Source organism: Chelonia mydas, chromosome 16 (genome assembly GCF_015237465.2).
Source record: "Chelonia mydas isolate rCheMyd1 chromosome 16, rCheMyd1.pri.v2, whole genome shotgun sequence".
NCBI lineage: Eukaryota > Metazoa > Chordata > Testudines > Cheloniidae > Chelonia > Chelonia mydas.
Genome location: NC_057857.1, coordinates 21,427,984 through 21,444,089, shown reverse-complemented (window position 1 = coordinate 21,444,089; position 16,106 = coordinate 21,427,984). Strand labels below are relative to the sequence as shown.

The window sequence follows — 16,106 nt, the reverse complement described above, 5'->3', positions numbered from 1 at the left end:
GAACTATCAGTGCTGAGTAAAGAAACTGAATCTTTCATGTCACGTCAGTAAAAGTTTACATACAAGAAGAGATCTCTTGGCTACTGCCTTTTCTTGATCACTTCTGAGTTTGACATGTGCTTTTACCTGCCTTTCATAGGGATCGTAGTTGTGCTTACCAATCAGGAGGACAAGTACAGTGAAAACTAAATGTCAGTCCTTGTTTGCAGCAGATCCCTATTTTTTCAGGGAATTGCCCACTGGAATTTATATGTAGCATCTTTTTGTAATTGAGTAAAACCATCTTGATGCCGATAGCTGGTGTTCTTCCTTCAAGAAGAACTGGGTTTAAATTTATTTATTTAAATGAAGGTCTCAACTCTGAGTATTTACAGTCATGAAGCCCTTTAAAGAGCAACCCATAGCCACAAATTGGGTGCTGTAAAGACAGTAGAAAATATACATGTTTGAGCACACATCTCACCGTACAATTATGAATATTAAAAAGTTATAAATTAAGCATAGGGAGTGTTGCTTCCCACAGATTACTAACCACCAGTATGTGGAGTTAAGGAGACTATTGGCTATGCAAAAATGAATCGTGTGGTAGATACTATGGCCATGATTCTATTATGGGACTAGCACAGAATTTCTTCTTTTCATGGTATGTACTGCGTCTTAATAGTGAGATTCCCGTGGACATCTCCTCTCCCAGTCATACTTGCACAGACCTCGTCTCCTTTCCTTTGTAATTACATAATATCTCAGTGGCAACCAGGGTGGATAAAAATCAATGATTTTTTTTAAAAAATCCACTTTTTTTATTTAAATCGGATTTTTTTGATAAAATGCTTTTTGAGGGAAAAAACCTATCTAAAGGTACTTTTAATTAAGATACATTATAGCTCAAAGATATCTCATCATGGAATAGGGATTATAAATTCTAATTATATAGTATGAGACAATATAGTATGAGACAATATATTCATGTAATGTTTAAGAAAAGTTTTGTAAATGAGTTCCAGTAGTTCATGGATTAGGGACTCTAGGTTTCCAGGGGCTTCTGAATAGATTATTTAGGTTAATCTTTCTATCTACTCAATGCTCAGTCTAGAAGATACCATCAGAGATGCTTAGTTTTGCAGTTCTCAAACTGTGGATTTTTGTCTCCAAAGATAACATGCTTGTTAACAGCAAAAATGTTTTAAATAAATAATATATAGAGGTGAGAAATAACAGCTCTTAACCCTATTGTCCCTCTGCAAATTTGTGTACACAGAGTCAATCCCTTACCTCTCTCTAAAAGTGCAAGTTTCAAAAAGTTCAATGAAAAGAAGATTGTTGGGGGCAGAATAGATCTCGACAAGGAAAAGAAGTCTGGAGATAACTGTAAGAAGGGAGGGACAGGCAGTAAAAACAAAAGTGAAACTGTTTGGGCAGCATATTCCAGAAGTCTTGAGGTCTTTCTGAGTGTAGCCTTCGTTGATTTGAGATCTACCATACCGTTCTCTCACTAGAAGGGAAAACCTATAATGGCAGCAGGCCATAAAAGAGACCCAGTTGTGAAGAATATGTATTAAGGTTATAACAGCCAACAAGAATGCACTTTTTAATGTAGAAATCCATGATTAAATTGAGTCTTTCTGATTAGTGATTTAAATAAATTTGATTTAAATCAAATCCACCCTGATATCATGTGGTAGAGTGGGTTGATTGTTCCTAAAGAGAGGTTGATTCTCACTGGTTGGTAACCATAAAATCATGTTGACTTGCAGTTAAATGTAGTCTTTATGCCAAATTTGGTGATTCTGTTTGCTAACCAGGAGGATACACTATAATGATGCACATTTATTTAAGAAATTATATATTTTCACGTACATTTATTCAGATTCTGAATTCTCAACAACGTTTTTTAGAAAATGGAGAATGATGTAGTTTTTGTTTACTAGAGTATGATTTTTTTTACTTATGATTTGTATCAAGCTAAATTTGGATGGAAATTGGAATTCAGTTAAAATGCACAGAAAGAGCATTTTAAAATGATTTTTTTAGTTAAAACTATCTCAATTTTGATGAATACATAAGAAAAAATTAATCAAAACACATTTTGTTTTAAAACTAAGTGATTTATTAAACAAAGGAAGTATCTATAGTTAATGAACTGAGCTGATTGTTTCTAGTCACCATGTCCTTTAAGATGTTAGAACTAGTAGCTCTCATCCTCTCACCTCATTTTTATTCATAGAGTGGAAGAGGAAAACCAGCTTTCCTGCTTTTTCAGCTCACAATCAGTTTCTCAACTTTAAATTGCCTAGTCATTGAAGTGAAATAGTAAAATAAACTGAAATTAAACAAATATTCTGCACCTGCAGAACAGTATACTGCTGTCAAAAGCAGGTTTAGCACTTCAACAAACTCTGGTTGTAGGTGCTTAGCCAGTGACTTGCACCAGTTCAGTGGTTTGACTTTCTTTAAACTTTGGCAACAAACGTACTGCTTGAACATTATTTTTATTTAAATTATTGTAATAGATTATAGTAAATTTAGGCCTTTAATACAGGCTGTCATAACTTCAACATTAATTTTAAATTAGTTTATTTTTAAAAGAAAAATGTGTTTAATTTAAAACAAATCTGATTTTTAAAAAATCCTCTTTTTTTCTCCACCCTGTCATGTGACCAGACGTCTGTCTATGACTATCAGCAATTCTTCCGGAGACCACCGATTGTTCACAGACCACAGTTTGTGAACTTTTATTCTAGGAGTTAGTGAAGTTCTGGATGTTAAGACATCTGGATTCTGCTCTCTACCACTAACCTGTTATGATGTGATACTTAATCTTGCTGTGCCTTAGTTTACTCATCTGTAACAATTGCCTTCCTCACAGCAGTTGAGGCTTATTGTCTGCAAAACATTCTGAGGTTATTACTTGAAGAGTATTTTGGAAAGGCAAATATTGTATTTAAAATGTTACACTTTGTTACCCACTTACACACGTATTGACTTCCATTTTCTTAGCCATCGAATGTGTGCAAGCTTCTACAGTATGTTTTTCTCCTTCCTCCACTGTGCAGCTACTTGTCTAAGATTCTAACCTGATGAGTTCTACCTAGAAAATAATGTGTACATAAGTTGTTGTTACAGACATTTACTGGCTCCCTATGGGGGAAAATTCCTAGTAATGATAGATTTAGCATGTGGCCCGGTACCTTTTCAGTATCCTTGGGATAGCATTGTTCAGAGGAAGCCTTGAGTGTGTTTGAATAGCGCTCAGGGTGCCAGGAGGAAGGCCAAAGGAAAAGGAAATGGGAGAGCTGCTGGTTTGTCTCACATTTACATCAGATGACAGGAAGTGGAAATTGAGGTTGGCTACAACAATCTGAGGGGGCCACATCTGTGTGAATAGCTCAAAGCTCCATGTAGCCCAAGTGGTTGGTCTAATAAAGTTTTCAAGCATGGAGTTTTTACAACAGACCACTTTTTTCAGACTACATACTTCCTTGGCAGGTCTTCCTTCACTTCTAAATTTCATTTTGCTTGTAAACCCCATTGGTTAAACTTCTGATTATTATTAATGATCTAAAAGTATCAATAGCTAAAAGGCATATACAGAGCCTGCCATTTTTTACTCGTACAAGACTGCAATTCTCGTTGGTTCATCCAGAATAGATTTAGCCAGCATTTGTATAAATTTAGCTAATTGTGGCTTGATGATAAAGGGTGTTTGTGTCAAATGTGACCTAAATATAATCTGCTGGAGATATCTTCCAGATTATTGTATTTTTAGGACATTTACAAACTACCACCCTGCTGCCAAGAAAGTAAAAATAAATAGTCACTATTTGGATGTGTGGGCTCTCACAAGAAAAACAAACTCTGTTCCCTTTGGCAAGGTAGCTATATAAGTTAGGGGTATTTTTGTTTCTGAACAAAATATGGTCAGAAACATTGTTTCCTTCTACTTTGAAACAATATTTGGGGAAAGAACAGTTTGGTCAGGGCTCTATTTTCATACTCCTAAAAATAGCTAATAAAACATTACTTAATTATGTGAAAATGGCTTTCAAAAGGCCCTGGAATTTCAACATTTTTCCTGGCTCTGGAGGATGCAACAAGGAATGGTCTCCATATCTTGAGGAATTTAGCACCTCAGGAGTGCACATCCTAGAAATGGATGTTCAGTTGTGTCTGAATTTGTTGACTGGGTAGCACTGGATGCAACAGGAAGGGAGGGAGTGGTGAAGTTTGCCAGCATTTTGTTAATTCCTCCATTTTGCTTAGAAGTTTTCAATATATTTTCTGATGTCTAGTTTGTTCATATTCCCCTGAGCAGCGATTGAGTGTTTACAGGTCTTTTGGAAGAACATAGTGTAGGAAATACCACATCAGTATTTCATCTGTGCTTGTAAGAGGTGGAAGGCTTTTCTGGTAATCAGTTAAAATCTGCTTAATCCACTCTGAAACAACTTCCACATCCACCACTGGCCTGAAGATTTGTTGCACCTTTACCCTCTAACAACATACATCCTGCATGTCCACTTTGGCCAGTCCCGGAAGCTTACTCAGATTCCTGGAACTTTCTTGCCGGTAGCCTGAAAAGATGTTTGAAACAGGTTTTAATTAGGGAAAATGTCTGTGCGCCCTTGCTATTCATGTGTCTTGCTGAAGGTCCTTGACACGCTGGCAGTTGTGGGTCAACCACTGAATTTATGAGTTTGTGCATATGCTGGGTTTTTTTTTCTTTCTTTCATTCAAGAATCTCAAAGAGTTTTGCAAACATTAAGTGTGAGGTAGAGAGGCAAGTATTCTACCCATTTAATATAGTGGAAAATAGGCACAGAGAGGTCAGGTGACTTGCTAAACCTGTACAGCAAGTCACTGTTAGACCTGTCATTGGCTCCTAAGAGACCTGATTCAGTTCCCTGCTGTAACTCCTAGGTAATATTTCCTGTTATGGAGGAAGAAGTCTAGCCAGGTGAAGTGTGGTCCAGTTATTTTCTTCTCAAATCAGCTGCCATCATCAGAGACTGTGGTGGAATAAATGGACACAGATCTGATAGCAGGAATTATAACATTCAAAAACCAGTAGGAGAACACTTCAGTCTCCGTGGTCACTCAATAACAGACCTAAAAGTGGCAATTCTTCAACAAAAAAACTTCAAAAACAGACTCCAACGTGAAACTGCAGAACTGGAATTAATTTTCAAACTGGACACCATCACATTCGGTCTGAATAAATACTGGGAGTGGTTGGGTCATTACAAAACCTAAACCTAATTTCCCAATACTAATTTCCCCCTACTATTACTCACACCTTCTTGTCAACTGTGAAATGGCCCACTCTCATTACCACTACAAAAGTTATTTTTCCTCCCTTGGTATTCTACTGTTAATTGAATTGTCTCATTAGACCGACCTCACACTTGGTAAGGCAACTCCCATCTTTTCATATATTTATGCCTGCTCCTGTACTTTCCACTGCATGCACCTGATGAAGTGGGTTCTAGCCCACGAAAGCGTGTGCCCAAATAAATTTGTGAGTCTCTAAGGTGCCACAAGGACTCCTCATTGTTTTAACAAAAGTTCAGAGAACTTGCAGAAATTGCTTTAACTCAACCAACAAAATTAGTCCTTATTGTGTGTCTAGTGCACTAGCCTGCAAAGCAGACAGATCAAGTGCAAAATCTTAGTAGTATGTGCAGTTGTGTGGTTGGTTTTTATACTTTGTTTAACAAAACACATTTAATAGTGCAAGATAATGTTAAATCGACGTGCCTGTAATCTTCATGTCCATAGTTGAAATTAAACGGTTAGCGCATGTCAATGGTTATATGCCTCAACCAGAAACATATCACTAGGTCTCACTGGGCTGACATAAAAGCAAAATTTGACCAGCTTCTATCTCGTCTTCTGTCACTTCTCAGTCACTTTATGGAGTTTTGTCCTCCAGTATCTGGCTGATTCTCCGATTTTGATGTCAGGCAAATGTCACTAACTCACAATTTAGCCCAGACTGCAAACCCTTCAGATGGCACTGCTGGGGATGGATTAAGTTCTAAGGCTTTTGTGCTGTGAGTTGACAAAACAGCCACTGATGATATTCACAGAGGGATGTTGTATACTAGACTGGTTGGGAAATATATGGAAGTGGGTGCATACTCTTAAGAGAACACATCTGAGACCAGATTTAAGTCACTGAATTATATGTGGTGACTTCTTCACCCTTTTAAAATTGCCTTGTTGTAACTTCACGTGCAAGGTTGCCTATAAATGTCTGTGTTGTGTTCTTTCTTTTCAGATACCACCTCCTCAAACTCCTTCAGAAATTTGGCAAAGTAAAGCAATTTGACTTTCTCTTCCATAAGTCAGGCGCATTGGAGGGGCAGCCCAGAGGATACTGTTTTGTGAATTTTGAAACCAAGCAGGTATGTTGGCTTTTTTTCTCTTAACCTTTGATCCCTGTGACTGGCTGATTACCTTTACTGTCTAAATTAACTTCATCAACTGAAAGATGAGATGGAAGACAATAATGAAGGGAAAAAGGAGGTGCCCAAGTGCCTTGCAATACATAAACCCCTCTGCATACCCATCCCACCCACATGGTGCAGTCCCTAGAAGTAACAGTGGTGCTTCCCCCACCGCCTCCCGCGGGCTGTTCTGTTAAAGCTTTTTGACGCTAACTCTAATAGGCAAGCCATTAGATTTACTGGATGGTAGTCTAGTAGGGTACCAAAGTGCTTGTTGACAATCCATATACATTCTTAGTTTCATATTGTGTAGCCTACTAAACCTAGGACTACTGCTGCTGTTTTCTCCCTATATTTTACTCTTCCAGACCCTGATGCTTCAGGAAGACACAAACCCCCACCCTCATACAATTCTCCACTGTGTAATGCTGTGCATCTGTTGGGAGTGTGGGGAAGAAATATTCCCTTCTGATCCCTGTGGGGTTTATCTTACATTATAAAGCATGGGTTGAAATTTCAGTTACCTGTAGTGTCATAGTCACAAATGTTGTCACAGTTCAACTAGGATTGGGTGTAGCTGTGAGGAGCTACACAGGTAAAGTGTGTTTGTTTTGTGCAGCCTTCCTCCTTTGTTGCTGTATCACCAATAAGGAGGTGGGCTTAAAGCCACAACATACTGCTCAGTATCACTCCCTTGTGGCTCAGGAAGTAACATTGGAGCACTGATGCCTGGAAGGGAGGAACTGGGGAAAATAATACCGCAATGAAGGTTGCTAACAGTAGTGGGATCACTGCATAGAAGCACTGTGGGGCAGCAGAGTAACTGAAAGATGCTGTTGTAATTCTAACTTTAATGCTTTTTAAAGTAATGAGCAAGAAATTAACTCAAAGTTAAAGCAAACAACATACTAATGACTATAGTCTTCCCCCCTACCCCCATCTTCTGCAATTTTTTAGCAAGCCAAGATGACTTTAGTGAAACCTTTTGAAGCTCATTTTTCAGAGGTAGCTACAGACAAATAAGCTGGATAGGAGGAAATAGCAGGATCCAGTAGGGCCTGGTCTGGATCAGCCAGTTAATATTAAGGATTCAGGAAATCCATGATGTATTGTGTGGTCTGTGGCTGACCTTCATATTCTGTCTCTTTGTCTCATTCTCAGATCTTTCTAACACTGATTATTTAACAGAGTCCAGGTGTAAAGTCAATAGTTTAGGCAAGCAATACTGAGAGAAATACAAATAGTGAATTGCAGGTGTTTACCATAGGAAACCGAGCACTTTTAAACCTCCTTGAAACACTGTTCCAATGTTCCTTACATCAGGTTCATTGGAAGTTTCTGTGATGCTTTTATTCTGCCTTGAGTAAAAGAGTTTTCCTTGTGAAAATGGTTTATAAGGGCATTGTAGCTTGCATGGGTGTTTGGGGTTCCCAGAAACACTAACTGAACAGTAGCATAGATTGATTCTATGATATTAGTCGGCTGTCCCTGTAAATCAGTCTTGTACATGGAAGAATAGGTCCTTGGACAGATTTAGATAGAAAATTAAGTTGGTTTATTTATTGAACTGTCTTCCGGTGCAGGAAGCAGAACAAGCAATCCAATGTCTCAATGGTAAGCTGGCCCTCTCCAAGAAACTGGTGGTGCGATGGGCACATGCACAAGTAAAGGTAAGCTTTTGACTGCAAACCTCAACTGCCTTATGAGGATGCATAATTTGAAACAAAAATCTTCTCTCTGTGCTAGATCAAGAGCAGGGAGAGTTGCATAATTGTCTTTCTCTATACTCTTAACTTTTCACTTCAGCATTCAGAGCTTGTGTAAGCTTCTTGTGTGATCTTATTTTCAGCTTTTATTTTGTTCACATTCTGGTATACGAATGTTGCTGCCCATCTTATTCCTTACATATTTTCACCCTTTAGAAATTGTGTACTGAATGTTTTCTGCAGACTGACTGCTTGTCTTTTATCATAATCAGTTGTACATGATAAATATTAAGGATCAGATTTTTATCAATTGTATTGATATAATCCCAGTAAAATTTAGTAACATGGGAACTGGCACACAGGAATACACCAGTGATCCATCAAAGCCAGCATCTTGTCTACAACACTGGCCAGGAACTTTAGAAGATCTTAGAATCTCCATAATAATTTGCCCACAAGAGATCAGCTAGTGATGGGCTTATGTCCTGAAGCTGAGGTTATAGATCACTTCTTCTGCCCAGTACTGTTTTTTGGACAGGGTGTGTCACTGATTCTGCATTTCCTAGTTTTTCTGTTCTGCTTCCTAAAGCACTGCAGGTGGTAGATTCTTTTACTTCTGATTTATAAAGCAACACATTTCTTATTAAAAACAAATCACCTTTACCTTTCATTTTAACACATGTTGATTTTGCTCTGAGAGGCACTGTAGTAAGGACTAACAAATTTTGATTGATCAGTACTGATAAATGCAAAGCAATGCACACTGGAAAATGTAATCCCAACTATACATACAAAATGATGGGATCTAAATTAGCAGTTACCACTCAAGAAAGAGATCTTGGAGTCATAGTTGATCTCTGAAAACATCTGTTCAATGTACAGCAGCAGTCAAAAAAGCGAACAGAATATTAGGAACCATTCCGTGGGTGCTCCGGGGCTGGAGCACCCCTGGGAAAAAATAGTGGGTGCTCAGCACCTGCTGGCGGCCCCGCTGATCAGCTCAACCCCCTCCCTCCCAGCACCTCCTGCCGCGCCACAGATCAGCTGTTCAGCAGCATTCAGGATGCGCTGGGTGGAGGGGGAGGAGTGGTGGCAGGAAGAGGTGCGGGGAGGGAGTGGGAGTTTGGGGGAAGGAGTGGAGGGGGGGTAGGGTCTGGGGCAGAGTGGGGGTCAAGTATCCCCCGGGAACTGGGGAAGTCGGTGCCTCTGTATAAGAAGACTGTAAATGCCACTATATAAATCCATGGTACGCCCACACCTTGAATACTGGATTCAGTTCTGGTCCCCCAATCTCAAAAAAGAGATATTAGAATTGGAAAAGGTACAGAAAAGGGCAACAAAGATGATGAAGGGTATGGAGCAACTTCCACATGAGGAGAGATTAAAAAGACAGGGACTTTTCAGCTTGGAAAAGAGATGACTAAGGGGGGATATGATAGAGGTCTATTAAAATCATGAATGGTCTCAGGAAAGTGACTCAGGAAGTATTATTTACATAACACAAGAACCATAACACATAACACAAGAACCAGGGGTTACCCAATTAATAGCAGGCTTAAAACAAGCCAAAGGAAGCACTTCACATAATGCACAACGAATCTGTGGAACTCTTTGTTAGGGGATGTTGTGAAGGCCAAAAGTATAACTGGGTTAAAAAATTAATTAGATAAGTTCATGAAGGATACATCCATCAATGGTTATTAACCAAGATGGCCAGGGGTGCAACCCCATGCTTTGGGTGTCCCTAGTCCAATGGTTCTCAACCTATTTACCATTGTGCGCCACATCCAATACTACCTGTATGGTCCTGAGGATGTCACATGGGCCACAGCTCTGTACTGATTGGGCCGCAAGCGGCCCGCAGATAAGAACCACAGCCTAGCCTCTGACTGCCAGAAGCTGGGAGTGGATGACAAGGGATGGATCTCTCAATAATTGCCATGTTCTGTTCATTCCCTCTGAAGCACCTGGCATTGGCCACTGTCAGAAGACAGGATACTGGGCTCGATGGACCATTGGCCTGACCCAGTATGGTCGTTCTCATATTCCTATCTTTTAATTTCTTCGGTATGTGGTCTTTTCCCTGCCATTGGGTTACCAAGTTGTACTTAACAACTATCTTTCATTATTTTCTTTGGGGAAAATTGGATTTTTGGGAGTGACTTGCTGCTTTTAAAAGCAAATTACCCAATGTGGAATGTTACATATGGAATTCCCCCAGCCTTTGTGCTGTGAAATACACATATGTATTTGTGTTGAAAGCTAAGGAAACAGGTAGCCTTGTTAAGGGCCACCATGTTTTTTTAATTATCAAGCTCTAAGGGCTCAGTACTTTTTAGCGTACATACAAATTCTTGGAAACCCAGTCTCCATTTTTGATTAACTCTAAATTCTGTAGCGCTCTCGTAGAATGTTACACGCTTCTCTATGCATGGAAAATGGTCAGATCATAAATGGAATTTCAGTCAGTACAGCAAATGTTTGCTTAGAGAGAAATTCTGCAGAAAAACCTAATGCACAAGCAGTGTGGGAGTATGGCAAATAATGTGCAAAATACCATAGTTCAGTTTGCAACAGCATTTGCAGTTCTCTGAATGGAAAGATTTAACTGCAGGAGGCTTTTGCCTATTGTGACATGTGTTTATTTTAGGCAATACCAGCACCATGCTACATAGTTTTAAGATGAACAGCCAAGGCTTTAAAAAGAAAAAACCTTACTAGATGCTGTCATTTTGAGCAGTTCTACAGAAAAACAAACCTGAATTTGTGCCAAGTGAAACATGGAAGTAGAACACACTGAAAATATTTCAGGAGGCCCATTGCAGTCAGAAAAGAGAGGCTCACAAACTGCCTTCTGATGAATGGAGCTGGTTCTGAACTGTTGTTGAATGCGTTACTTTTCCACAGCGGAATTCCATATGACTGCATTCGAACAGGAAACAAGTGTTCTGTGTTCCCTTCTGGTTCTGCGCTGTGCTTCTGCAAAGGTCATATCTATTAGTACCCTATGGTAGGCTTACCTTGGGCCAGGGGTTCCCAAACTTCGTTCGCGGCTTGTTCAGGGTAAGCCCCTGGCGTGCCGCAAGACGCTTTGTTTACCTGAGCGTCCGCAGGTACGGCCGCTCTCAGCTCCCAGTGGCTGCGGTTCACTGTTCCCGGCCAATGGGAGCTCCGGGAACATATGTTATATGTTCTATTTGGAATATTTCCCCACCACCACACACCATACTCCTAAGAAGCATCTCTAAACATGTTAAATGGTGGTACGATAAACCTTAATGATCCAAAATAAAGTGCACATGATAATCATACAGCATTCTAGCCATATGTGAACTCCAAATGGAAGCATTTTCAAATAAAACAAATACGTTTGTAAGGGCCATTACATTTTACTGTGTAGCTTAACCTCAAGGCTTTTTGGTAAAAGTTGTACAGACTCTTGCTTGCCAGCAGAATATAAAGTGAGATTAATCCAGACTGGAAGTGTGTCTGTTGGCGAACCTGGTGTTTCTGAGCCTTTGTCTTCAATTCAAGTTCATGTAAGCAATATCATTACTAAAAGTCTCTTTTCTCACCTGCAGAGATATGATCATAATAAAAATGAAAAAATTCTTCCAATCAGTCTTGAACCGTCTTCCAGCACTGAGCCAACCCAGTCTAACCTAAGGTAGGAACCCACATAATTAAAATGTGGCCAAATCAGTCAGCCCAGGGGCAAAAGTCCCTTTGACTTCAGTGGAAGCAGAAATGGGCCCACAATTGGGGTTTTTTGGTTTTGTGTTTTGTTTTCTGGATCCTAACTAAAACAGTTACTTCTAACTACTGTATCTTATTGAATGCAGGTCAGGCTGCAAAATAACTGATCTAATGCAGAACAATTTTGACACTTAACTTTTATCTTTATTGATACATGAAACCCCTGATTGTTTTTTGTTTTTTTTTAAGTGTAATGCATCACCATGACCAGGTCCCATGACCACACCTGGCTAAAGATGCCCACATTTTTCAGATGTATTTCAGTAATAGCCATTTGCTTCTATCAGTTTCTGGTAGCCACACTGGGATCACTGTTTTATTAGAGTGTGCACCATGCAATATTCTCAATGCTGCAATTTTAGCTGCCCTAGAAACTGTTCCAACCTCTCACACTTATGACTCTAGACGAACGTTCTAGATGAGAAAAACATGTTCCAGTTTCCCTGTTATCTCCCAAATGAAAGTGAAAATGCTGGTGTAGAAAAATACTGAACACTTCTCATTATGATCGAGCCCCTGGTCTTGAAGAGAAATGCAGTGAGAGAGACCTGCAGGACCAGAGGACTGCACATCACATTCAATGCCAGAAAGTATGGGGGTGGGGGGCTGTTACGGATCTTAGAAATAAACTGACGGGTGGGGAATTCATTCTCAATGTAGAGCTTGTCCTTTTAGATTTGTGCGTGTTTTTCTTGATTGGAAGTCAGGAAAGACAGTTAATCCCATTGAACGTCCCTTTGTTAGACCAATGGGAAAACTACAAGCCTAGATGCTTCCTTACTTAATTTTGTTTTAGCCTGATCTCTTAAGATGAGTTTCCTTGATGATTTACAAGTTAAATATCTCCAAAGGAATAAACTAGCAGATAACTTTATGCTCTGTTCATCAGATAATAGTTCTGAATCATGGTTGCAAAAGGTTGGATCTAAAAGAGCAGATTCAAGAGGAAAGACTCCATATAAAAAAAGTGAGAAGAGAGATCACTCTATAGTCCACTAAGAGAAACCATATAATTGAAACTATTTACGTATCACACAGAGAAGCTGTGACGTTTAATATTTTTAAAGCACTTTGTGATCCTTGAATTAAATGTTTTTATAAATGTGTCTAATTATTCTGCAGTCTATAAATGAAGCATTATATGGGGATTAGGACTGAGTATAACTGAATTGCCAGTAAATAAAGAAAACTAGGCTGAAATTTATAGGAATTTGCACTAGTACTAGCCAATTTCCCCTGGTCACTGTCATTTGGGACTGTTTTCACTGAATGAACATAGGAGTTGTAGTAGTAAACACCCAGTGCTCTGACTGAGGAGTACATTGATGTGAGCTGAAGAAGGAAGTGCCGTCCTGTCCCTACCTAGTAGGAGGGTGTTGGTGACAGAGGGCTCTGGGAGTTTGGGATGGGGCAGAGGAGGAGTTTCTTCCTTTGCAAGGAGCTCTGACAAAGCTGGAAAAACGGTCTCTCCATATTAATGGCAGCATAGTTGTACTCGAACCCAGGACTGGAAAATTCCATTGACTCTGAGCTTGAAGGAAGCGCCTGGCTTGCATTTTTCCCTGCAACTTCCAGTGGCTTTGTATGAGACTGACTCCTGGGTGGTATCACAGCTTGCTCAGACTAGTTGTAAAGTAGCATTACTTGCATGTAGTGAGAAGACTTTAGGCATGCTTTCCTGGTTCAAAGCGAACAAGAGAACATCTATTTGTGTGTGTGGTGGGAGGGGATCCTTATTTTGTTGTGCAGTAATGCAGGTCAGACCTCCCACTAGCCAAAATGTACAAAGCATTCAAAATGCAATTGTACACCAATCTTTATGCTGATAGATTCTTGGTTACCACCTTTACTCCCTTTATGAAGGTAACATTAGCCACCTTCTAACTACTCCTGACACATCTGAATATTCTGATGCAAGAGACATTGGTTTATTTGAGAACATTGTTCAGTCTTTAGTAAAAGACAAACTAGACTTATCTCTTCCACTCTTTTCCCCTTTCCAGTGTCAGTGCAAAAATAAAAGCCATTGAAGCCAAGCTGAAAATGATGGCAGAGAATCCAGATGCGGAATATCCAACACCACCAGCTTATTCCTACTTCAAACCACCCGATAAAAAAAGGACTACTCCTTACTCCAGAACTGCCTGGAAATCTAGAAGATGATGATTATGAATGGATAATGGTAGCAAGAAAGACTGTTTTATACACCTCCAGTGCTTTTGTACTTTGTGCTCAGCTGGCACCTTCCTTCCCAATCTCACTGTATATGCTACAGTGTTTTGTAACATAACATTTTAAATTTTCTGATAACTGCGCCGTACTGTCAGTGTATGTACAGAATTCAATGCTGTCCAGAAAAAATAAGGTTCCATCCAAAACTTGTGACTAACATTTAGACAATCCATGTTGCTAGTCTGGTTTCATTAGTAAGACCAGAAACATTAGCCAGTATGCAGTTAGAAAAGAAAACACAAGGAATGTTCCATTTTAATTCTGAATGTTAAATTTAAGAAAGTATCTTTTTTTTTTTTCCCCCAAACATAGGAAGTGTTCCACTTGGTTTAAATATTTTTTAAGCAGAGGGAAAACACTGAGTTTTGATAAACATTCACTAGTTACCATAAAAAATCCTTTTCATCTTCCATACAACAAACTTAAAATGGGTTTTGCAATGTCTTTTAGCAAATAAAAATGCAGTATTTATACACAAGACAGCAAATCTGTTTTACACCTCAATTTAATAAATTAAAGCCAGATCTAACCATGGGACAGCAAAAGGATTTTAAATGTTAATATTTCAGAACAGTTGTAGAAATCCAAGTGTCTCTTTCAATGCATTGGAATTATTAAATTATTATACATAATTGAATTTACTCTGTGCTTCTAAAATGACAATACTTAAAATATGGATCTTGAAATCTCATGTGCAAAACAGTAGAATTTTATGGTGTGAAAATGCTGTTTAAAGTTTTTACAGTAGCATATCTAGCATGCATAAATGTAATCCCCCTTAAAAGTTATTCTCCATAAACCAGATGTGACAGTGTGACACTGTAATGTTGCTGCCCCAGAGACATCTGTCAGAAAGACTACCTCAGAAATCCACCCAAACTAGGTTAATTCCTTTTTTTGATTGGTTAGCAAAGATGCTTGGTTATGACTGTTAGGAAAATATGGGTGACCGGGATCTGTGGCATAGTGGTGCTACTGTATTGTAGGGATTATCTTTGCTTTAGAAAGTGTTCATTTTATCTCTAATGGACTGGCATTTCACTTAAAACAGCACACCGCGCATTCTGTTCCCTAAACATTCTCTGCAACACCGAAAGATCTGAGAAAAGATCCATGAAACTGCAAATGTTTAGTTCCTTTATGTGCACAATATAGTGTTGGATATGCGTGACAAGTGGAAGTTATGATGGAGACAGCTTCATGTCCTGTTACAGGAGATGTACTTCTATTTTGTCATGGTGTCCAATCTCTCCCTGCAGGTTCTTATAACCATAATATAGTTTTCTGCCTTGTCAGTCAGGCCTGAATGTTTTGCCCAGACTGATAACCATTACATTTCCAAACAAGAGATAATTATCTCTAAACTGCCCAGGGTTTCTCTCTAGACCAAATGTTTCTCATTTTTATGGCAAACTAAGGTTTGTATGCTTAAAACTGTTCACCTATTTTACAGTGAAATTTATAATGACAGTTCTGATAAAATGTCCTTAAAGCCTCTCTACTATCTGTCTAGAGCATAGTTTTACACTTGTATGAGAGATGCACTGTTTTCAAAGCCTGGAATGGATCATTGTTTAAAAGTAGGTCTTTAGCGATTGCTTGATTTCTAACTTTTCTTGTTACCCAGGTATCTGAAGAAAGTGAGCCTCCTTTTAGGTTTAGCACCCCTATGAATCACATTGCTGTCTGCTAAAATTTTTTGCAGACTGGGTCTTCGTTTTGTTTTAGGTTTTTACACTTATGTGATATGGTCTCACACTTGCAATCCTCAGAGGATTTAGACTAATTATTTAAAACAAAATGGTCAATTCTATTTTTAATATGAATTTAGAAATAGCTACATTTGAATCAGGCATGCTGTTGTGTTCCCTTTCGAAAGCTACTGTGATATTTATTTGTATTTAAAATATGATCGTTTGCTGAGGCTCTTACAGCTCTGTGTGAATAAATAGAAGTCTAAACTGTG

General features: G+C 39.0%; 1 protein-coding gene across 1 annotated transcript in view; it reads left to right on the top strand.

Moving 5' to 3' along the window:
* Nucleotides 1-16,106, top strand: part of RBM18 (RNA binding motif protein 18) — a 19,723-nt gene extending 3,617 nt beyond the window's left edge. Inside the window, exons 3-6 of the mRNA XM_037879602.2 lie at nucleotides 6,278-6,404; nucleotides 8,030-8,116; nucleotides 11,734-11,819; nucleotides 13,912-16,106. Of these exons, the coding sequence (XP_037735530.1) occupies nucleotides 6,278-6,404; nucleotides 8,030-8,116; nucleotides 11,734-11,819; nucleotides 13,912-14,071 (460 nt within the window). The 3' untranslated portion in view covers nucleotides 14,072-16,106. The remainder of the gene's footprint in view (nucleotides 1-6,277; nucleotides 6,405-8,029; nucleotides 8,117-11,733; nucleotides 11,820-13,911) is intronic.